General features: G+C 43.9%; 1 protein-coding gene across 1 annotated transcript in view; it reads right to left on the bottom strand.

The window, feature by feature from the left end:
• The window catches only part of bmp6 (bone morphogenetic protein 6), a 35,876-nt gene that overhangs the window by 7,192 nt on the left and 3,844 nt on the right, over positions 1-24,840 (bottom strand). Inside the window, exons 2-4 of the mRNA XM_014181053.2 lie at positions 10,292-10,484; positions 7,213-7,361; positions 6,676-6,873 (exon numbers count right to left, since the gene is read on the bottom strand). Coding sequence (XP_014036528.1) covers positions 6,676-6,873; positions 7,213-7,361; positions 10,292-10,484 — 540 coding nt within the window. The remainder of the gene's footprint in view (positions 1-6,675; positions 6,874-7,212; positions 7,362-10,291; positions 10,485-24,840) is intronic.

Raw genomic sequence — 24,840 nt, 5'->3', positions numbered from 1 at the left:
CGGTTAAATAAAGATGAACTATGATGCGTTCCAGAAAAGGAAAAAAACTGTAGATCTCCAATTAACATCATCCAACAACACCTCTAGCCTTTGGATGGTATCACCATCAAAACAGATGACGTCAAACTGAGGTGGTGAGGAAAATCACTTGAGCTACTATTGTAACGATGACGGTTACGAAGCTGAGTAGCTGACCCCGTGACCCTAGCCATAAGGGCTTAGTATTAGCCTGGGCCTCATCTGTCAAATTAGCGCTGGGATCAGGCAGATATTAGTCACAAAGCCCTCTGAACCGCAGCTCTTCCTGCTGTAAAAGCACTGGCATCCCCCCTCACAGGGCCAGCTTTATGTTCAGCAAAGGGTAACGTTATGCTAGTGTTATGACGGAGCCAGGGGATGATGGCTGATGAGTAGCCGGATTAGAGCCTAATTTAATTAGCCTGCATACCTGTTCATAACATCAGCCGCTAAATACGAAGAGGGGGCAGAGGGCAGGTACTGTAAAGTGCACTCAAATGATGAGGTCATGCATCTAGGGATAGTTTCCATCTCTCGGACTCTATTTTTTCCGATGTCCCCGTCAATGACAGCACAACTCACCATATTACACTGAAATCCGGTGCTTCGAGACCTTCCCTGCTCGGCTTGCAGATGTTTGGATATTGTCTTGTGCTTTCTGTGAGTGTGAGTGTAAGGTGGGATGTTGTGGGGTAATTGTACGGTGCAGTTGGGTTTGATTCAAATAAAATGTAATTGTTTTGGTCGCATACACATATTTAGCCGATGTTATTGCGGGTGTAGTGAAATGCTTGTGTTCCTAGCTCCAGCAATAATTTTAACAATTCACAACAATAACAATACACACAGATCTAAAAGTAAAATAATGGAATTAAGAAATATATAAATATTAGGACGAGCAATGTTGGAGTCAGGAGTACAATTATAGTGCATTCGGGAAAGTATTCAGACCCCTTGACTTTTTCCACACTTTGTTACGTTACATCCTTATTATAAAATTTACGAAAAAGTTTTTTCCCCCTCATCAATCTACACACAATACCCCATATTGACAAAGCAAAAACTTGTTCTTAGAAATGTTTGCAAATGTATAAAAAAATAAATAAAACGGAAATATCACATTTACATAAAGTATTCAGACCCTTTACTCAGTACTTTGTTGAAGCACCACTGGCAGCAATTACAGCCTCGAGACTTTGTGGGTATGATGCTACAAGCTTGGCACACCTGCATTTAGGGAGATTCTCCCATTCTTCTCTGCAGATCCTCTCAAGCTCTGTCAGGTTGGATGGACAGCGTCATTGCACAGCTATTTTCAGGTCTCTCCAGAGATGTTAGATCGGGTTCAAGTCCGGTCTCTGGCTGGGCCGCTCAAGGACATTCAGAGACTTGTCCGTTGTGCTGGCTGTGTGCTTAGGGTCGTTGTCCTGTTGGACGATTAACCATCGCCCCAGTCTGAGGTCCTGAGCGCTCTGGCGCAGGATCTCTCTGTACTTTGCTCCGTTCATCTTTCCCTAGATCCTGACTAGTCTCCCAGTCCCTGCCGCTAAAAAACATCCACACAGCATGATGCTGCTACCACCATGCTTCACCATAGGGATGGCACCAGGTTTTCTCCAGATGTGACGCTTGGCATTCAGGTCAAAGAGTTCAATCTTGGTTTCATCAGACCAGAGAATCTTGTTTCTCATGGTCAGAGTTCTTTAGGTACCTTTTGGCAAACTCCAAGTGGGCTGTCATGTGCTTTTTACTGAGGAGGGGCTTCGGACTGGCCACTCTACCATAAAAGCCTGATCGGTGGAGTGCTGCAGAGATGGTTGTCCTTCTAGAATAGGGGTGGGCAATTCCAGTCCTCAAAGGCCTGATTGGTGACACAGTTTTTCCCCAGCACCAGCTAACACACCTGACTCCAATAATCACCTGATCATGAGCTTCAGTTCAGAATGCAATTTGATTAATCAGCTGTGTTTGCTAGGGATGGAGACAGAGTGTGACACAAATCAGGCCCTCGAGGACTGGAGTTGCCCACCCCTGTTCCAGAAGATTCTCCCATCTCCACAGAGGAACACTGGAGCTATGTCAGAGTGACCATCGGGTTCTTGGTCACCTCCCTGACCAAGGCTCTTATCCCCCGATCGCTCAGTTTGGCTGGGCAGCCAGCTCTAGGAAGAGTCTTGGTCGTTCCAAAATTCTTCCATTTGAGAATGACAGAGGGTACTGTGTTCATGGGAACCTTCAATGCTGCCAACATTTTTTGTTACCCTTCCCCAGATCTGTGCCTCAACACAATCCTGTCTCGGAGCTCTACGGACAATTCCTTCAACCTCATGGCTTGGTTTTTGCTCTGACATGCACTGTCAACTGTGGGAATTTATATAGACAGGTGTGTGCCTTTCCAAATCATATCCAATCAATGTAATTTACCACAGGTGGACTCCAATCAAGTTGTAGAAACATCTCAAGGATGATCATTGGAAGCAGGATGCACCTGAGCTCAATTTCGAGTCTCAAAGCAAAGGGTTTGAATACTTACAGTTTGTAAATAAGGTATTTCTGTTTTATATTTGTAATAAATTTGCCCCAAAAATCTAAAAACCTGTTTTCGCTTTGACATTATGGGGTATTGTGTGTAGATTAAATAAATGTTTTTCCTCATCAATCAATTTTAGAAATAGAATAGAATAGAAAATGTGGAAAAAGGCAAGGGGTCTGAATGCTTTCTGAATGCACTGTATATACACGTATGATGGGATGTATAGACTTTATAGAGAGTATGTGGATAGAATGTTTAGTATATCTGTAGAATAGAATAGTATATATACAGCAATAGTTTAATAGGATGGCCTTGACTAAAATACAGTATATACACACATGAAATTAGTAAAACAGTATGTAAACATTATTATAGTCACCAGTGTTCCATTATTAAAGTGACCAGTGATTCCATGTCTATGTACATTGGGCAGCAGTCTCTAAGGTGTAGGGTTGAGTAACGGTGTGGTAGCAGGCTAGTGACGGCTATTTAACAGCCTGATGGTCTTGAGATAGCAGCTTTGATGCACCTGTACTGACCTCACCTTCTGGATGATAGCGGGTGAACAGGCCGTGGCTCGGGTGGTCGATGTCCTTAATGATCTGTTTGGCCTTCCTGTGACATCGGGTGCCATAGGTGTCCTGGAGGGCAGGCAGTGTGCCCCCGGTGATGCGTTGGGCAGACCGAACCACCCTCTGGAGAGCCCTGCGGTTGCGGGCTGTCCAGTTTCCGTACAAGGCGGCGATACAGCCAGACAGGATGCTCTCATTGGTGCATCAGTAAAAGTTTGTGAGCGTCTTAGGGTCCAAGCCACATTTCTTCAGCCTCCTGAGGTTGAAGAGGCGCTGTTGCGACTTACTCACCAAACGGTCTGTGTGGGTGGACCATTTCAGATTGTCAGTGGTGTGTACGCAGAGGAACTTGAAGCTTTTCACCTTCTCCACTGCAGCCCCGTCAATGTGGATGGGGTCATGCTCCCTCTGCTGTATCCTGAAGTCTACAATCAGCTCCTTCGTTTTGTTGACTCCATCAGGGCCCTCACCTCCTCCCTGTAAGCTGTCTCGTCATTGTTGGTAATCAGGCCTACTACTGTTGTGTCGTCTGCAAACCTGATGATTGAGTTGGAGGCGTGCCTGGCCACGCAGTCATAGGTGAACAGGGAGTACAGGAGGGGGCTGAGTATGCACCCTTGTGGGACCCCTGTGTTGAGGATCAGCGTAGTTCTGACAGAGGGCCCCAAGCTTGATAATGAGCTTGGAGGGTACTATGGTGTTGAATGCTGAGCTGTAGTCAATGAATAGCATTCTTAAATAGGTATTCCTCTTGTCCAGATGGGATAGGGGAGTGTGCAATGCGCAGGCGATTGCACAGTCTGTGGATCTATTGGAGCGATATGCAAATTGAAGTGGGTCTAGGGTGTCAGGTAAGGTGGACGTGATATGATCCTTAACTAGCCTCTTAAAGCACTTCATGATGACTGAAGTGAGTGCTACGGGGTGATAGTCATTTAGTTCAGTTGCCTTTCCTTTCTTGGGTACAGGAACAATGGTGGACATCTTGAAGCAAGTGGAGACAGCAGACTGGGATAGGGAGAGATTGAATATGTACGTAAACACTCCAGCCAGCTGGTCTGCACATGTTTTGAGGACACAGCTTGGGATACCACATTCGTCTCGTGTCTGAGCCATTGAACTGTGACCCCACTTTGTGCTGACGTTTTGCCTGTTTGATTGCCTTACGGAGTGCATAACTGCACTGTATTCAACCATATTCCCAGTCAACTTGCCGTGGTTAAATGCGGTGGGTCGCACTTTCAGTTTTGCATGAATGCTGCCATCTATCCACGGTTTTTGGTTTGGGTAGGCTTTAAAAGTCACAGTGGGAACAATATTATCTATTCACTTCCTGATGAACTCAGTCACCGTGTCAGCGTATACAGTTGAAGTCGGAAGTTTACATTCACCTTAGCCAAATACATTTAAACACATTTTTTCACAATTCCTGACATTTAATCCAAGTAAAAATTCCCTGTCTTAGGTCAGTTAAGATCACCACTTTATTTAAGAATGTGAAATGTCAGAATAATAGTAGAGAGAATGATTTATTTCAGCTTTTATTTATTTCATCACATTCCCAGTGGGTCAGAAGTTTACATACACTCAATTAGTATTTGGTAGCATTGCCTTTAAATTGTTTAATTTGGGTCAAACGTTTCGGGTAGCCTTCCACAAGCTTCCCACAATAAGTTGGGTGAATTTTGGCCCATTCCTCCTGACAGAGCTGCTGTAACTGAGTCAGGTTTGTAGGCCTTGCTCGCACACACTTTTTCAGTTCTGCCCACAAATGTTCTATGGGATTGAGGTCAGGGCTTTGTGATGGCCACTCCAATACCTTGACTTTGTTGTCCTTAAGCATTTTGGAAGTAAAGGTTGATACTTTGGAAGTATGCTTGGGGTCATTGTCCATTTGGAAGACCCATTTTCGACCAAGCTTTAACTTCCTGACTGATGTCTTGAGATGTTGCTTCAATATATCCACCAAATTTTCATGCCTCATGATGCCATCTATTTTGTGAAGTGCACCAGTCCCTCCTGCAGCAAAGCACCCCCACAACATGATGCTGCCACCCCCGTGCTTCACCGTTGGGATGGTGTTCTTCGGCTTGCAAGCTTCCCCCTTTTTCCTCCAAACATAACGATGGTGATTATGGCCAAACAGTTCTATTTTTGTTTCATCAGACCAGAGGACATTTCTCCAAAAAGTACGATCTTTGTCCCCATGTGGAGTTGCAAACCGTAGTCTGGCTTTTTTTATGGTGGTTTTGGAACAGTGGCTTCTTCCTTGCTGAGTGGCCTTTCAGGTTATGTCGATATAGGACTCGTTTTACTGTGGATATAGATACATTTGTACCCGTTTCCTCCAGCATCTTCACAAGGTCTTTTGCTGTTGTTCTGAGATTGATTTGTACTTTTCGCACCAAAGTACATTGATCTCTAGGAGACAGAACGCGTCTACTTCCTGAGCGGTATGACAGCTGCGTGGTCCCATGGTGTTTATACTTGCGTACTATTGTTTGTACAGATGAGCGTGGTACCTTCAGGCATTTGGAGGATGAACATGGAGGTCTTCATTTTTTTTTCCTGAGGTCTTGGCTGATTTCTTTTGGTTTTCACATGATGTCAAGGTAGGCCTTGAAATACATCCACAGGTACACCTCCAATTGACTCAAATGATGTCAATTAGCCTATCAGAAGCTTCTAAAGCCATGACATCATTTTCTGGAATTTTCCAAGCTGTTTAAAGTCACAGTCAACTTAGTGTATGTAAACTTCTGACCCACTGGAATTGTGATACAGTGAATTATAAGTGAAATAATCTGTCTGTAAACAATTGTTGGAAAAATTACTTGTGTCATGCACAAAGTAGATGTCCTAACCGACTTGCCAAAACTATAGTTTGTTAACAAGAAACTTGTGGAGTGGTTGAAAAATGAGTTAATGACTCCAACCTAAGTGTATTTAAACTTCCGACTTCAACTGTACGTCATTGTTTTTCTCAGAGCCAACCCGGGACATATCTCTGTCCGCGTGAACAAAACAATCTTGAAGCATGGATTCCTATTGGTCAGACCAGCATTGAATAGACCTTAGCACGGGTGCTTGCTGTTTGAGTCACTGCCTATGGGAAGGGAGGTGCAGAATGGAGTCGTGATCTGATTTGCCGAAGGGGGACGAGGGAGCGCCTTGTATCCATCTCAGAAGGGACATTAACAATGATGTTTTTGAAGCACGAGTAATACAGGCAATGTGTTGATAGCATTTTCCTCATATTTGATTTGTTAAAGTCCCCAGCTGACTTTATGATTGATGTTCCAATAGTGAAATAATATGTACAAATCGAAAGAAACTTTCCACATACTGAATTGAGCGAACAAGTAAAACCCATTTCTCACACTACTGAGCTGTAATGAACTCGCCTGGTAACGCATCCACCATAATTGCTGGAACCCCGCTGGAAAGGACATTGTAGAAAAAATTTATTCAATGCCAGCACAGTACAGTGTGTCGGTACTCGGCACAATAGTATGAGGGTTTAAGTGGGAGTTAGTCAAACTATGGACCCACCTGCTGGGCTTGGGCCCCTGGAGCCTCCTTCCTGGGGCTGTGTGGGGCGGTTGCGGTTCTTGTTGCGGTTCTTGTTGGTGGAGCGGGCGGTGCGGATGTGCACCTCGCTGACTTTGAAGAAGGCCACCATGAAGGGCTGCTTCTCCAGCGCTCCGTCACGCCCAACTAGCCCTGCCTCCTTGGAGCTAATGCTCCGCCCTGTTTTCCAGAGGGGCCAGCCATCAATCACTTGGACATACTGAATGGGCTACAGTTTACTGAGCGTAGTCTACCTGGAAGAGTATCATACACTCTACTGATATATTTGTGACAAATGTCTGTATTTTTCCTTTAATGGATGTTTTGTGTCAAATAAATGTATTTGATTTGCAAAGATATCAACCTTTTCATTTCAGCATTGTGACACATAAAAAAAAAACACTATTATTGCCCACTACTGTTTACATGAGTTAGTTAGCATGTTTCCAATGCTAGCTGTTAGCGTATGTTTCCAATGTTAGCCGTTAGCATATGTTTCTAATTTAGCATTGTGCTCACCACTGCTGGTCTCCACTCCGATCTGGAGGCCCATGTTGTTGTGGGGACTCATCACCCACAGGTTACTGGTGGCCGTGATGTCAAACTCCAGCCAGCCCTCCTCGGCCGCCCACAGCCTGCGAGACTCCAGCAGGAACAAGTCTGCTTCCCTGGGGACACGGTTCACAACAAGCAGCCATGACTGAGGGGCAGCTAGCAGCCTTCCCATCTTCAGAGAAGTATACAAATGTACATCAAAGACTGGTACACTACCATAATAGATACTGTATCATAAAATATGTAAAATACATTTTTGGTATGCTTCCGATTGACATTAACTTCTGCACATCAAGAGTCTATGGGACACTTGACTTGACTTTGTGATAATATATAATATTATATTATCCAAAGCGACTTAGAGTATTGTGTGCATGTTCTACCAACTGAGCCACATAGGACATTTTTGTTTTATATTGTGTAACACTCCTCTACTTCGTAACATCACCCCACCACCACTCCCCTGCCCCACTGTATAACTGTAGCTAGGTCTCAGGTGCAAAAGACAACAACAACCCAATGAAAGAGAGAGAGAAGAAGAAGGAGAGAAAAGAGGTCTGTCCCATCCCCATTACTGTAAAGACACAGCGCAAGGCCGCCGGGCGTTCCCCAGGCCACACATCAAAGCCCCACAAACTCTCAGGTGTTCCGGGAATGCCCCTGCAGTCATGCATCGGCAGCCCCTCGTTATTGCTCGTTAATGAGAGTGTTCCTGAGGGCTTCCATACGAGGCAGTTCCCAATGCCCCCCTCAGGTAGTTCACACGTTTGGCACAGCGTGGGTCCGGAGGGTCAGTGCTGACTCATTCTGATCGAGGCAGCCATTTTAAAACCTGTGGACTGGCAGGGGGTCCATCTGGGAGCCGCAGGGGGCGTGGTACCAAAGCCCTATTGTAAAGCCTCTTATTGACTGCTTAAATGAACTGGAATAATAAGGTCATATGTCAACGTTTTGTGTTTTTTGGTTCCAATAAATCTCCTTTACTGGCCCTGTCAAATGAATGCAGTTAAAAACGCACCATATCGGCCTGTTGTTTAGACGGCTTGTACTGTTCTAATATACATTCAGCTTTAGACAGGTGACAAGACTTGTAAACAAAATAATTACGTCACAGTTCTCAAGAACACCATGCTAAATGAGTAATGACATATTGGGTGTTGTTGAGAGAGAATTTAGTAAGGAAACAAACACATACCAATGCATGTTAACCTGCCATTTTTTGCACTGACTAAGGCCACATTCTTTGCAATCAACACATTATCTGCAAGACCTTGCATTCCTTGCGTACTGCCAAACAAACCACCCCAATGAAGTGAATACTGTAGTATAATTCTACAGCCTATCATTATTGCTGAGGGTCATAACAGAAGCCTTTTTAACTGTAAACAAGGGAGGAGGAGCGGAAAACCCCAGAGTTTGTAGACCGCCTGCATGACTTTAAGAAGAACTACCAGAGACATTACTGTTGCAAATGAATCCTTACGTAAGGATTTATATTTTTTGCTTATCTTGTGGCTTTTATGAAACTTCAGAGAATGTATTTTGGCAATGATATGCAGTTGCACCTCTGTTTAGCCCTACTTGCAAGGTTTCACTAACCCATCTGCTTATTAAAGATTAGGAGCTATAATCAAAGCAATTATAACTTCCAAGACTTTAACAACTTGCAAATGAATCTGTTTGTCAGCAAATGTGTTTTGCAAGCCACACAAGTATTGAGGATTTGCAAGCACAAAGCGAGTTTCTCGGAGAGCCCACGAACCAAACTATATAATTCGCTTCAAGGTAAAACCTTGTCCTACAATAATACAGTAATTGGAGATATTGGCCCCTTTAATCTCTGAAATATCAAAACATTTTGATAAAAATGTCGGCAGCAGAGCACAAACCGTCTATTGTAAAGATAAAGGAATGTGGCAAACAAGTACCTCATGATAGACATAGAAACGCTTTGAGGAAAAAAAGAATCCAGCAAAAATGCAAAAAGAGCAACTGTCTTTACAACTGTAATTGAATTGAGGACTTGTAGACTTGTAGACGACCAGAAACGTATACGGCAAATGTAATAATACAACTACATCACTATACATGAGGAGGAAAACAGAGAACAGATGCCCATCTTACAAAGCATTTTGGGACATATTATGCAACTTTTTGTGGCTTTTGAAAAGTGCCTCAATGAACAACTGCATAATCTTACATCGTCTCCCATTGGTCACTGTTTAAAAAAAGTATATAGCTTCCAGCTATCTCATTGGCCGTTGTCTCTGCGTGGGACGTCTCTCCCAGCAGCCACAATGTAAATGTTTGGCCTTGCTACTCTTTTTTGGACTCTACTAAAGTCAGGCTATTTCGGTAAGGCGTTGTGGTCATGCCTCATTCTACAAAAAATACATGGCAGAAAACCAGAGCTGGAAGTCTGTCTCCCACAGCGACAGAGAGAGGAGCCTGGACTAAATTCACCAACACCCTATCAATTCCCAGGCCGGGAGAGGACGCTGCCTACGCTACACTAACATGTAATCAATGGCTGGAGAAGTGCATGTAGCTAAGTCCTCCCTTTGCATACAGTATACTTTCCCCCTCATCTGCACAAGCTCAGGACTGACTAGGAGGACGGCATAGCAGGAGGTTGGGAATGGGATGGTCTCACATCATATCTCAGTGTTCACTTAGTCTTAGGGTCTGGTATTGTATTGTTCATGTCATCCCAGTGTTAGACAGCTAATTGGAAGCACAACCAGATGGGGACTAGAGAGAGGATTCCATAGAGGTCTGCCCGTGTTATATGGAGAATTTTGACTCAGCAGCCCTTACAAATACTATACTACTATACCTCAAATATATGTGATAACATCTCATCGCTGCAGTACAACTGACAACAAGATAACCCTGATATAAACCCATGTATATAACACTAGCAAGCACCAAGCTATTTGACTGTGAAAAGGGATTGAATATATGATCATATTCTCACCAGATTGACATATTCTAAAACCTGGACTGTGAGTGAATGCAGGGGGTATCGGTGTGGCTGTGTTACCTGTTGGGGTGCTCCTGTACCACTTGGTAGACGTTGAGCAGGAGGGTCTCGTTGCGGAAGGTCCGGCTCACACACTCCTTGTAGAGGCGGAACTCGGAGGCGGTGACAGCCTCTCCCTCTGGGATCTGGGACAGGTTGAAGTTGAACTCCTTGTGGTGCCGTCTGTGTGGCGACAGCTCTCTATCGTCCTCCACTATCAAACACACACAGGACAGAGACACAAGTTAGAGCCACACACACACATACTGTAAATCAGATCATTGGCACAACATCATTGGTTAGACCTGGCCGAGACATGCAACAGTCAAACCTAGGAATTCAACTGAACTGGAGAGATAGCTGAACGCAGGACGACTTTTGATGCATCTTGTATCCCTCCACACCCACTAGTATACAATGTAAAATGAATCTTAACAGTCTTCATTTACATAGACGCATAGTATTAGGTTTCATATTGCAAAGTCTGCGGATGTAAACATATCTTACTTTGAGTTGTCTAAACAATTGAGGCTAAACACAAAAAAAAATGATGTCCCGACAGGAAAAGCTGACCAACTATACAGTTCCAGTTTTCTAGATTTAAAAAATATTCCCCTGGCTTTATGGGGATTTACTGACTGTGGGATGTTAACATGTAACTCAGCTAGCATAACAAACAGGGCTTGACATGAAGAGGCCACACAGGGATAGTAAAAAAGTTTTTAATCGTAAAAACGGACTTCCGCCTGCTATACTGTAATGCAGTTAGTTACTTAGGCGTTCAATGTATTCCTATGCAGTTAAATGGTCAATACAGTATCTCATTCACAGACACAGCAGTGAGGTACACCATAAAAGGGTTTCAAAGCATCACATGTGATTTATGCATATGGACTAATAGGGCTGTGGCTTACTGCTTCCTAAAATAAATTCCCTGTTATTGTCTGAAGTGAAAACCCATGATTTCAGGGCTGTAAACTCAGTCTGTGTTCCAATGACCACTTCAGAGGCTACAAATGACAAAAATCAACTATTGCCTCCCAACAGAGCTTCCCTCTTTCAACTTCAACATGCGTTGCAATAATAATGTGTTCCCCAGGGAATTGGTTCCCATTTCGCTCTGGGACTTCCCCACAGTTCAATAGCACACAGAGAGAGAGGGAGGGAGAGAGAGAAGCAAGAACCACAGTGAGCTCCCCTGCACACTGATGGCATTCGTGCCACTAACCATGCTCAGTCTCACACACACACAGACACACAATCACCCCTGTAGTTCCCAGGACTGGCTCCACTGCCTGTGTGTTTCCCGCCACATAAGTACAAGTCCAGTCGGGATGGAGTGTCCTGTCCCGCTCTCCCGTTCTGATTGGATTTCCATGCGGCGTTCCCTTGTGAGGTGCAGACACAGAGCCCACACTTCCGCCACGCCAGCCCTCCCCAACAAATCTGAGGAGTAAATGAAATGGTAGAGCAGGGACGTGGAGAGAGGGGGAGGGCCAAGGGAGGTCTATATGGAGGTTCAGTACTTCAGTATGGAGGCTACATGAAAATACTTTCTTTTGGGACAGTAGCTTCTCTCCTAGAGACATTAGGGAGTCAACCCCCCCCCCATCTCCCCTCTTCAAACAGGGGTCAAGGGTACCCTCGTACCGCATAGTACATCTTGGCATATGTGTTCCCAATTAGGGAGGAGAGACACTTTGGAGGGTCTCACAGAGAATAGGGGACAGTATGCTGTGGGACCCCTGTTCCCATCCAACCACTGAGGCTTCAATTGACTGACTAACCTTGGCTAGTCCGCCCCTTGTAAGACAGCAGTAAAGCTCAATGACGAGCAGCCCTCTAGAGATCCTGAGAGACACAGAGAGATACTCACTGCTTTAGGGGTTTACCAGAGCTTACCCCCTTAGAGACTAGCACACCCCTACACAATCGCCTTCAGAATCTACCGGAGCTCAACCTCTCGCACACACACACGTCCCAGAGCACACCATGGAAGATGAGGGAGCGCGAGGACGTGGAGGAAGACGCGCCTCACTTCACCTCAGGTCTCATCTGCAGCCAGCCAGGACTCACAAGGCCAGGACCCCACTTAAGCCTTCCGCTGGCGCCTAGCCAAACTCAGCTAAGCGAACCGAAGGAGTGTGCTCGCATACACCCTTAAAAGAACGTAGCTTGAAAAACATGAAAAAAAGCATCAATAGTACTGTTTGTTCAGCTTGAGACGCCATAGCCACTTCTTCAAAATAGTCAGAATTCATCTAAGATAACTCAAGAAATATGTCATTAATTGTGACGTTTTTGCCGAGGAAGGTCTTAGTCGCGCAATTTTATGTCTAACTAAGATGTTTGGTTACATCTAACACAAATTTCATGGATATATTGGAACTAGTGGATATATGGAGGCTTAATCAAGCTAGTCGTCTTGATGAATTTTTATGTCATTCTTTCTGGTACCAAAAGTTTTAAAAAAAGTGTTGATAGGGCTCAGAATACATTTGGACCATCACATAATTGGCATATATATTACTCTTACAGAATTTCCACGTGGGCGAAGATATTGGAAATTGAATCAAAGCCTATTGGATGACAACTTGTTTATAACTAGGACAGAAGAATTTATAACTGACTTTTCTGACATAATATAGGTACAGCAGATCCCCTTATTGTACGGGACACTTTTAAATGTGGCTTTAGAGGCCATGCAATTCAGTACTCATGTCTAAAACAAAAACAATTTAAATCAAAAGAGTCCATATTAACAAAGGAAATTGAAAGACTAACAGAACAGACAGGAATAAAAACTGTACAATAGAGGCTCAGAGAAAGTTGGAAGAAAAACAAAAAGAAATGGCACTTATTCAAGAAAGATCAAGTGTAATATATTATAAAAAAATAAAGCGAACTTGATAGAGTATGACTGGAGTTTATATATGCCTGGGATATTTCAATTTTGGAGAATCTCTTGGGTTTAAAATGGGTTAAAGTTATGTATAGTAACCCTATGTGTAAAATAGTAAATAATGGCTACCTCTCAGAAAGTATTAAACTGTCAAGAGGAGTAAAACAAGGTTCTCCACTATTGGCATATCTATTTATTATTGCCATCGAAATGTTAGCTGTTAAAATCAGATTCAACAATAATATTAAGGGGTTAGAAATACAGTGCTTAAAAACAAAGGTGTCATTTTAAATCCGCAATTTGGATCCCTCCACAGCCTCAGAGGATCTAGATACTTTTTCTAACCTCTCTGGATTAAAACCAAATTATGATAAGTGAACTATATTAAGTATTGGATCACACAAAAATACAACTTTTACATTACTGTGTAGTTTATGAATAAAATTGTCTGACGGGGATGTGGACATAATCGGTATACATATCCCGAAAGAAAGAAAGAATCTCATTTCAATACATTTTTATAGAAAGTTAGCAAAAATAGATCAGATCTTGCTACCATGGAAAGGAAAATACCTGTCTATTTGTGGAAAAATCACCCTGATCTAGCCATATCCCAGTGAAGCTATTTTCGTATGGTCTTGCCTACACCTAGCGACCTGTTTTTTCAATTATGAGCAAAAATATTTCCTTTTTTTTGGAATGGCAAACTGGACAAAATAAAACGGGCCTATTTATATAATGAACATGAATTCAAATTAAATATTAAAGCATTAGACCTCTCACTAAAGGTATCAGTCATCCAAAAGTTATACTTAAATCCTGTTTCTCTAGCAAATTAGTAAGAATGTCTCACCCCATGTTCAAGAATGGCCCTTTTTTTTAATTCAGATTACAACCTCTCACTTTCGGTTATTTGAAAACGAAATTGTCTCCAAAATATCATTATTTTTAAAACAAGCCATAGAAAGTCGGTTGCAATTTTAGTTTAATCCATCAGAAAAGACAGAACAAATAATGCAACAAATATTGTGGTTAAACTCAAATATACTAATTGATAAAAAAAGACATTAGAAAATATATATAATCTTTGTAAATTATATAATAAATAGGACTGGTGGAGTTGTCACACATGCAGCTAATAAAAATAAATGGAAATGTCTGCTCTACCCAAAATTACAAACAACTAATTGCAGCATTGCCACAAAAATGGAAGAGGCAAGTGGAAGGCGAAAAAAGTAAGGAACTTGTCTGTCGGTCCTGCATTAAAGTCCAAAATATACCAGTTTCATTTAATGACCAAAAAATGTACAGCTGTGCCATGTATATTGCAAAATAGTTGGGAAGAGATTTTCGATGTACCGATTCCATGGCACATGGTTTATGAACTGATATGCAAAACGATGCCGGATTCAAAACTTCAAATTTTTCCATTTAAATTATTATACAAAATTCTAACAACCAAGAGAATGTTATATATGTGAGTGATACAACCTTCCCAGCTCTGCAGATTTCGCTGCGAAGAGAAACTAGAAGTCTAACTTTTGTTGTTCATTAGTTTACTCCAATTTGGGGTATGTAGAAAATAGTAAAAATAAAGAAAAACCCTGGAATGAGTAGCTGTGTCCAAACTTTTGACTGGTACTGTATATAAATATATTTTCAATTTTTTTTGGGGGGGGGGATTGGAAATGAGGCAGAAAATTACATTGATGGAAGCTACAATCTATCTGCAATATTAAAGCTGATCTACCACCCCAATTTTATTTTTAAATAATAATAATAAGTTGTTTGGTGCAGTATTTCTCAAGTAATTTTTGGGGTTGTTGTATAAAAACAATTACTCTCTCGTTGAATGACAACAAACAATTATTTGAAGAATATTTATCTTCGGAGGGGCATAGACTTTCGGCTACCGAATTTCGGCTTGCCTCGAGAAACAAAAACGTCACAAAATGTCGTCATAATTTATGCATGAACTGTTTCGGATGGGAAGTATGCTGACACCTTTACACACACAGGAAACCAACAAGATCTTATTCACATCAGCAGCCCTAATGTTGACGTGGCCTCTGACGCCTCTTGACAGTGAATGGTTCATTATCTCGCACGCACGGGCACGCACACACAAGTTGCAGTGAGAATTGCAGCTCAGAGGTCAGCCTGAGGTTTACACTAGTGACAGCTCTTTCAAGGGGAGAGGTCAGGGTATTCCAAATCTCACTTAGCACCCATGGGTTTAAGATGGAGGCTTGAAATGCAATTGATGGTCCGTTGAGCACTTCCATCTTGTTTAAACTGACCTGAGCTCTAGAGGGAGAAGGCATGAAGGGGACATTTGAGTTGCTTCTCCTAAGAGTATTCCAGAAGATGTAGCATTAAGAGAGCATTAGCAACGTCTTGCTAACAGTAGGTGATGGAAATACAGTAACATGTGTAGGGTCAATATGGGAGAGTTAGGGTGGACTGACCAGATGCAGACCTCCAGCACAGAGACCATGGTCACATGCTGTAGCACAACCACAGAATGTGGTCACAAAGCCAGTGCGAGTGTATGCACACACACACACACACACACACACACCCCAACACAGACACACATAAACAAACTACTGCACTTACAAAGGACCGTTGATTAAAAAAAATCGCAACTGACTATAAATGTCAATGATCCTGCTACACTGGACACCTGAGGTCTTTAGTGTGCACATACAAACACACACCACCACGCACACACACACACACATACATACAGTTGGAAAGTACACTGAGCAGCCCTAGAGACAGTGGTGACCTGTGAAAGTATGCTGCAGACGTGAGAATGGAATGTCTCTGATGATTCACCACCTGGTGGGCGATACGACCGAGGGAGAGAGAGGGAGAGACACAGAAAGGGACAGAGAAGAAGAAGGGGGGTCTTGGAAAGGTATTATTGCTGTCTGTTCTCTCGTTTCCACCTGCGCAACATGTGGCTTCAGTGTCCTGGTGCTATTGCCATTAGCCCCCACACAGTATGGACGCTCTAGTAGTAGGAAATGACTGAGGAAACTAAATGGGACATGCAACTCCAGGAGAGGGAGGGAGAGAAAGAGAAGGAAACTAAGAAAAGAAACCAAAATCAGGAAGATTAACTTAAATTAATTGAGGTCTGTTTTTGAATGCAGGAAAAGTAAAGGTTAAGGAACCCCAGAAAATGAGAAAAAGAGAGGGAGGGAGCTGAGAGGACAGAGGAGAGAGTGTCTGCAGTGTTAAGAAGACCAGACTGGCGTTGAGGGAGAGGTGGGCGGGTGGCTCTGTGGTCAGTGGTCAACGGCGTCTCTCACTCTAAATGTTTTCCATCCAATCCCCTGGAGGGAGCCCGGCAGTCGCCTTCCATTTAATCCCTCTGGCCGCATCCAGTCCTTTCCCTCAACCGCCCGCAACCGCAAAGAAAAACAAATGCCGTCTCCCCCACAGCACTGCTCCTCAGGGCACTGGCTAGCTAGTAGTTACACACCTCCACTGCCCCCTCCCAAACCACGGGGGCGCTGTAGCAAAACATGGTGGTTAACACCAAATCTTAACAGCACCTGTGTGACCCAGATAGCAGGTCTCTGAAAGCTCAAAGCAACTTTGTGGAGGTCTGTGTGTTTTTTTTCATTTTATTTATATTTCATCTTTATTTAACCAGGTAGGCCAGTTGAGAACAAGTTCTCATTTACAACTGCGACCTGGCCAAGATAAAGCAAAGCAGTGCGGCAAAAACAACAACACAAAGTTACACATGGAATAAACAAAACGTACAGTCAATAACACAATAGAACAACAAAACAAATCTGTATACAGTGTGTGCAAATGTGTCAAAACCAACTAGTTTCTGCTGAGTAACGGTTTGACAACATGAGGGTTAAGGGGAGAGCTCTCTTAGTAGTGTTCAGTCAGGGTTGCCCAAGTCGGCAGGGGAGCGGGGTTTTCTTGGGGTACCACCACTCTGATGGAGAATAAAGCGATTTGGATCCATTTGGATAATGTTGTTTTAAAACCCAGTTTCTAATTATAGCTGCAAACTATATATCTCATGTTTTCGTAGAAGTAGAATGTTGATTACAAATCCATGACTTGGAGTGCAGAGAACATAGTTTGTCAAATTACGACTGTGAATAAACTACCCTTGACCTGAGGCATGTAATATGCATTATTGTTAGCCACAATGGAAAACAACTTGGAACTTCACACAACCCAAAACAAGAGCTTGGGTTAGAATCCAGCCAACAGTTCAGACTGTAAATCTACTCAACAATCCACTTTGTCGTTAAGTCTCTCTAATTTGCCATTCATTCAGGAATGAGCTGCCATACCCACATTGCATAGCTGTGAACTAAAGCGAGATAAAAAAAAAAAAAATTCGCACAAGCCCTTCAATTAAATAGGACTTCTTTGCACCCTTTCAGACAGACCAGACGCAAAAAAATGTTCTAAAGACGCCTACAATGATTAAACCAATAAAAATGAAGCACAGCCCAAGGCATGTGAAGAATTCATATCGTGTTTATGTAATTATATTCTCTCTTGCCTCCATCTCAGATTTGATGGCTCCTGAGGGGGGGCTCTCACACATCCCAATGCCTTCCTGCTTTCACTAATTGCTCCAGTGTTCATAATTAAAGGTTTGTTTGACTCCTGTTTCTTGGGAAACTCTCTGGGCTTCACATGGTGGGCCCAATTCTTCTAGAACCGCAGCACATAACGAAACAAAGCCAAAGAAAAATACATTTCTCAGAGTAAAAAAAAAAATAGGTCTGCTCTAGTCTAAACATAAAAGCTCCTGGGCTTCCATTCAACTTCAAACTCTATTTGTTGGTATTAGGAGCCATGCAAAAACTAATCTCTTGGAAAAACATCCTTTCTTCTATAAAAGTTTAGACTTTTCGCAGTATTCTCTCAGCAGGATACTGTTTGGAGTTGGTGGTTGTATCCATCTGCCTAAGGAGCTGCCTGTGGCGCTCCCCGAGGGGCCGCCACGCTCCACTTCCACCAGGACTTGTTTCCACGTCCTGCTGGCCTGATGGGGTTTGTTGTAAGGCAGCTGGGAGGCAGCTAGATAGGGTTCAAAGTGTGGGGTGAGAGTGGGGGTTTGGGGGGGTCCCTGAACACTTGTCCCCATCTCTCATCCTCTACTCTGACCGGAGCCTGCATCAAAGCCTGCCCGCCAGGAGACACCGGCCCAGGCATGGGTCACTGGCGGGATCGGGGGTTTACGATGGAGCCGTACCCGCGTGCACAGCCACATATGCACGCACACACACACTCACACAGTCCCAGCCCCCACACACCTCAGCCCCAATGTCAGAGTACATAAATGTGAACATGGGCAGACCACTCCACCATGGCGAGGAAATGAGGCAAGGAGACCATCCTTTGCAAAGAACGTCCTACACCATCTGCACTAGAAGAAGAGCCTTCAAGCTAAGACTGGCCAGCTATTGGCACATCAGCCCACCAGGTTACGTAATGACATCACTCAGGAAGGAATTCCACATTGGGACATCAGTCCCCATTAGAATCCTATTCTGACTGTAATCATAATCCTTTAAAAAGGAATACTGAGTCCGATCCAAACCCCTGACAGGCAGCGTCTAACGTCTACTGTCCGGGCCTATTTTTCCACCGGCAAGTCCGTCAGCGCTGCATTCCACACGAATGCCCAGAAAAAAATGACATCTGGACGCACATCTCAGGTTTTAAAGTCCCGGGGTACTCAGAAGGCACGGGTAATTTGTGATAATTGCAGCTTTGCGGGGGCTCTGCTAAAAGATGTCCGGGTGCTGCCTGCCCACGGCCTTGAATGTAACCAAAAGAGACTATCAGGAGCCCCAATCGGCAGACTGCTGAATGGTAGCAGTCATCCCCCTCATACCTGTGTGTCATTGGGAGATTTCATTCCCATTTCTTCCACAGCTCTCAGGACATAACTACTGTACACTGCTGAGAGGAAATGATTCTGTGTGTGTGTGTTCGTGTGTGTGTGAACGCTAAAGGCCTCAGGTGTACAGAGCAGGCTCATTGACATTAATGGTTAGCAGTGGGTTTTTTTTTTTTTCAACAGGCCTTGTAAAAGCAGCCATTCTAATTCGCTACCCAATGTGAGCCAATGACCTGTCAACAAATAGGGTAACATCTTTTCTCTAATTGAGAAGGAAATTCCATAAAAATCGTGGCAATGGTCTGGAAAATAAACACACATTCCTTTCCACTTTTTGACTTATGGAGACATGAATGAAAGCATCAAAAGTACAGCTAAGGTATAGCTGATATAACAGTGTTAGGACAAACTACAGTATAGTCTACTGCTCTGCATTGGCAGTCTCACAGAACGGGATCTTCTCATACCATCCTGCATGTGTCTCCTCCCTGACATCCCAGGACAGAGGCCGGGAAAAACCGCTGGATGCTTTCACTCACACACAAACAAGAAAATAAACCCAACCAAACATTGGTAAACAAAGTGAGAGCGATATAAGGTTCTTGGCTGGTGGTTGTACACAAATGCGAGAGCGACAATACTGAGGTCAGCATCACTATTATCCAACATATTGCAATACATATTACAGACATGCATAGTATACACATAGAAGTGTTTACATGGCTCTTATCCTGTCCTTAGAGTTCACTGTCCCTTGGTAGCCATAGGATACAGGGACAAACCATCTGTGTGGGCCAGAGGGGTGTCCCAAACTGCCTTTCACTTAGCCCAATGCATATCTGCTCTCTGAAGCTACGCCAAATACATTTGAGACTCATAATAATCGTCAGCTAAAACGATACCATCAATGTCCAACTTTATCGGAGAATCAATGGCCATCCGATTTGGAGATCTTTAAAAAGCCTCTGATCTCATTTCTTCCACTAATGTAGGATTCTCTGTCCTTGATGTTTCGGTCAATTTCCCCTGAAATTTATAGGCTACTGACGACGAAGGCTACTTCTTTCCAATGGGCCAAACTACTGACCCTCTATAAAAAAATGGCTCCCTTGCTACTTCTCAGTTTGGCTTCCATTAGTACAAACTAAATATAAACAGAGATGTACTCCGTTGTTTTTTTTATGTACTTCTCCCCCAAATATGTACACTTGTAATTTTCACCAGCGTTCTTTTTTCATACTCTGCCAAGTCTGTGATTATTATTGTCAAGGTCCTCTTTTATTGGCCTTTCAGGCTTTGTGGAATGCCATTTGAGAGCTGGTCCCTAGGGAGTGTGTGTGCGTATACGTCTGCACACATGCGTGTGTATGCACATACATGCATGCGTGTGTACTATATGCGTACGCACACATCTGTGTGTGTGTGTGAGGGGGCAGCGGGACCGGGTTGGGAGACCTGCTATAGTGATCTGGTGTCTGTTGTAGCAGGTGTGTGTCTGAGCGCTCGGCGGGCCTCTGCACTCCGATTTAGAGGAGGAAGCTTGTGTCAGACGGACGAGATGGATTTCTCCTGAGGGATCCGATAAATAAGGAAAAAATATCTTTGAAAAAGGAAACGCAGCTGTTTCCAAAGGAGAAGTCAAAATATTGGTGGCTTGCATTCCACAGCCGCAAGTTAGAAGGCCAGGGTCTCTCTCTCTCTATCCCCCCCTCCCTCCCTCTCTCTACACCTCCTTTCCCTCTCTCCCTGACTGGTATGAGGGTTGAGGCTCAATGCTATTCCCATTGGAAACTCTGAGTAGACCACAATGCCATTCAGTGGCTCAAAACAAGAGCACATGATCCGCTGATAAATCAGAGCAGCTCCATTGTTTCCCTGTGTTGTTTTTTTATGTAAGATACACAAATTAAACACAGCGACGTGGTCAGTGCCGGAGACCGTACTAAGGCCTGAACAGAATCTAGGATAAGTACTACGATAAGTACCTGCACAGGTCTGTCAGTAAAAATGTCAGCATGGTAGTCAACATTACAAGAAAATATTCTATGGGGTTCTCAAGCAATTCACCAGCCATCTGGACATGTAATACCAAATGAAGGTGCTGTGGCCATGTAAAAAGGCTCAACACTCCTTCTCTACTAATCAACAGAGCGAAACATGACACAGACATAACCATGGAGACCAACCGACAGGGGGGAATTCCTTACCCTGCTTTAATACTGGCCATATGATTTAAAAACGCACTCCAAAATGGAGGGTCCCCCCAAAAACACTTAAGTGCTCCCTTAAATTAAAAGTTCCAAGTTCCAACCCTCCAGACCTGACAAGTCAGACAGAGACGGGACAGCAGGCGAGCCCCGCTGAGAAACTCAGCTCACACGTTTTCTATTCTATTCATTAGCAGCCAGGATTTAGGATACATACCTCCCCAAGCTACAGGACAGGGGTGTGAACATTGAACAATACAGGGTGTTTTGGGTCCGAGGGCGGGTAAACAGTCTGAAAGCAGCCTAGACAGTGACCTGACTAGTGGAATGTGCCAGTGGGAGTGTGGCTATGATCTCCATCCCTCCCCTCAGCTCAGGGAGCTCCCATCTCGCTTTGTTTTTGTGCCTGTATCGTGTTTGGAAAGCCAGCCCCTCGGCTCGTCTGGCCCTCATAAATTTGTCAGCGGCGGCCCGTTTGAAATAGAGGGGCTGCTTGTGGAGGTTGGAGTGTTCGGAGCACGGGGAGGCCCTGATTCTCCCTCTGTTGTTGTTTCAGGCACGTCCTCTTTAGAGCTCGGACCGGGCTGGGAACACTGAACACGGATGGGTAGCAATGGTCAACCCTGTCCTATCTCCACCCGCGGACGTCTTCCATTGAGTGTCCTGCCCCCTCTCCTTCCTCTTGACCCTTCCAGGCCACAGAAACACTTAAATCACCCATGGCCCCAGTGGCCTGTCCCTCTCAGCTCTTTGTATCCATGTCTCTGTCTTTGTGCCACATCTGGGTATGCCCTCCTTTGCCTTTTGTTGGCTGGAGATAAATCCTGCTCTTTTCTGTATTGGACAGAACAAAGCTCCATGTTGGAATGTGACAGGCAGTCTGTCATTAGTTAGACATGACGTTTACACACATACATCTCTTCTTTAGTGGCCGCCTCCGTTGACCGTGTTAATTGTTAAGCACATTTTATGAAGTCCTGATCATTCGGATAGCTGCCTGGAATTGCATCTCACAGAGTAACCAATATCCACCATAACCTATCATCCTAACGTCCGTGTGTGTGATTTACAGAATAACACAAATGCAATTTCGATACCTCCCTGAATCAATTTGATATCAATGATATCAGTCGCATCTCTTCTGCTGTCTGCAGCATGTCAAGCTTGAAAAGCAAGCAACAAAGGAGATTGATGAGAATACACCTAAGGCGAGTGTGCGTGTCTATGTCTGTGTGCAGGCATACGTACCTGCTTCTACGGATGTGTTTGTACATATCTGTACGCTACTGGCCAGGATAGCGGGAGGGCATTCGTGTGTGTGTGTGTATTTCACAGCTGCTACGCATCAACATATCAGTGCTGTGTTGATTCAGGAAGCGCTAACGCCACCCAGGCGTCAATAACTCCTCAGCAGGGGAGGTAGTAAAGGCCTAAGAGGGCCTGAAAGAGGGGCGATGCTGTTTTCACGCTCCCATCAACGGCCTTTGCTTAGAGAGCAGGTGAAAAGGGAATGTATCACCAAACGTGTATCGAAAATAGTTCATTCAGCAAACTGGAAGCAACGTCTCTCACTCACACACACACACACACACACACACACCAGGTTAATTATCTCCTCACTAAAGCCCTCTCTAAAAGAACCAGCAGGGAGTCAGAAGGTCAGAGGTCATAGCAGAAACAGGCCGACTGTACTCCACTCTCTTCTTGGCCTCTGACACCACTGCAGAAGTTGCAAAAATGAGCAGTAAGGGAGATTTGGGTCTGTCCTCGAGATATAGCAGAGCAAACATTCCTGCATGCCAGCACACGACGTGATAAATGGGAGAAGAGTGGCCCGTAATCAGATGTTCCGTCGCAGTCATCTGCACTCCTTGACAGATGGTTAACTGCCGGCGTGTACCGTGTATCACGCTCTTATCTCCTCCCGCTCCCGTCCCACACTGTCCCACCGGGAATAGGAATGTCTGTGGAACTTTCAGTGCGGGACTTTGAAAAAAGAAAGTATGGAACATGGCATTCTTAACACGTATAAAGACCAATCGTGACAGCCATCTTGTCAAGTTAGAGAGTAATGGTGTGAGAGGGAGCGATACCATCAGGTTTTTTAAGAGTAGGGTGTGACAGAAACTTCTTCAAATGTAAACGGAATGCCTTCTTAAAAAGTGTTATCTTTCGACCTTGGAGTCATCTCATCTCTGGTGTGTGGTTGCGTGAGTGTATGTATGTATGTATGTATGTATGTATGTATGTATGTATGTATGTATGTATGTGTGTGTATGTATGTGTGTGTGTATGTTTAAGATTCAAAGTGTTCTCTAAGGCATTTCCTGCACATAGGCCTACTGAGGGACAGAAAGTAGCCTTTTAAGGGGCTGAACTTAAAGTTAAAACAAGGGGATAAATGTAACCATAAACAAACCATTAACATTATTTTGGCTTTCATAAGTTTTACGTATCAAACATATGATGCTTCCACTCTTAACATGGGACCAATAAAGTTCCAATGAAGTGCCCAAGATACACAAACGATTCCGCATATTGAGTTACCGCATTTAAAGAGCTTCCTTTTCCGCTGTTTGGACTGTATTGGACATGAGGCTCTTTGGCAAAACATACAGCCGCTTCATAGAAACAAACAGTTTGATAGAGGAAACGTCTCCCGAGTCTGGTTGTTGTAGCTTTTCTAGACAGTATGGAATGTGTATTACAGAGCTAGGTGTTAAATCATAACTCCATCCTTTTTGACGTTTATTTAATTGTATCTCTTATTTTCCCTAAACTTCATGGCCTAGATACCGTATTTTATTCCACGACAACATATCTCCAATGCGTCACTTCATTTACTCCTAAAACACTGAACACAAAGCAGTTGATTTTGTTTAAGGGGTCTACAGGAAGTTTTTTTAGAGGCTTTCAAGGGTATTGGCCAAAGCCGCCCTCGTATCAAACAATTAACTCTTTGATCATTCCCAATTAATTATTTCATCACGCCGGAGCTTTGGGACACGTTCTGGTGCAAAAAAGAACACAGCTTACCTGAGATTGAGCTGCTCAGAAATGCACCCAGGCATCGTAAGACAGGAAACACACATTTTAAAAGGCTGGGATTGCGAGAGTAAGCCTGGTATTGTCTAGACCCGGGTAATCTCCTGAAACCCCCCCTAGAAAACCCTGTCTCCCAGGTCACCTTTCAAGTGTGGGAGGCAGGCTGGTGGTGCGTTAACACCCGACGCGGGTGGCTATTGACTTAGTTAAGAGGGGCACTGACAGATCCTCCATTGCAGTGCAATGGGGTGTGGAGAGGGGGATGAACGTACGCCGGGTTAAGGAGGGTGAGGACCGGCTCATCCGTGAATCATGAAAACCACGGAAGGAGGGCGGCTAAAAAAAAACAACAGCTGCCTGGTCACGGCAGGTGGAAAATTAAGTTCCAAACAAGACAACTCCTACAAACAGGGATGGATTTTCCTGGATTTTGCTCTTACTTACTGGAAGTCCCCCTTTAGAGGATCTCATAGACAAATATAGAGCGTTATGAGGAGAAACGAGAGATGGGAGTTTT

This window comes from Salmo salar, chromosome ssa29, assembly GCF_905237065.1.
Source record: "Salmo salar chromosome ssa29, Ssal_v3.1, whole genome shotgun sequence".
NCBI lineage: Eukaryota > Metazoa > Chordata > Actinopteri > Salmoniformes > Salmonidae > Salmo > Salmo salar.
This window is presented reverse-complemented; position numbering and strand designations above follow the sequence as displayed.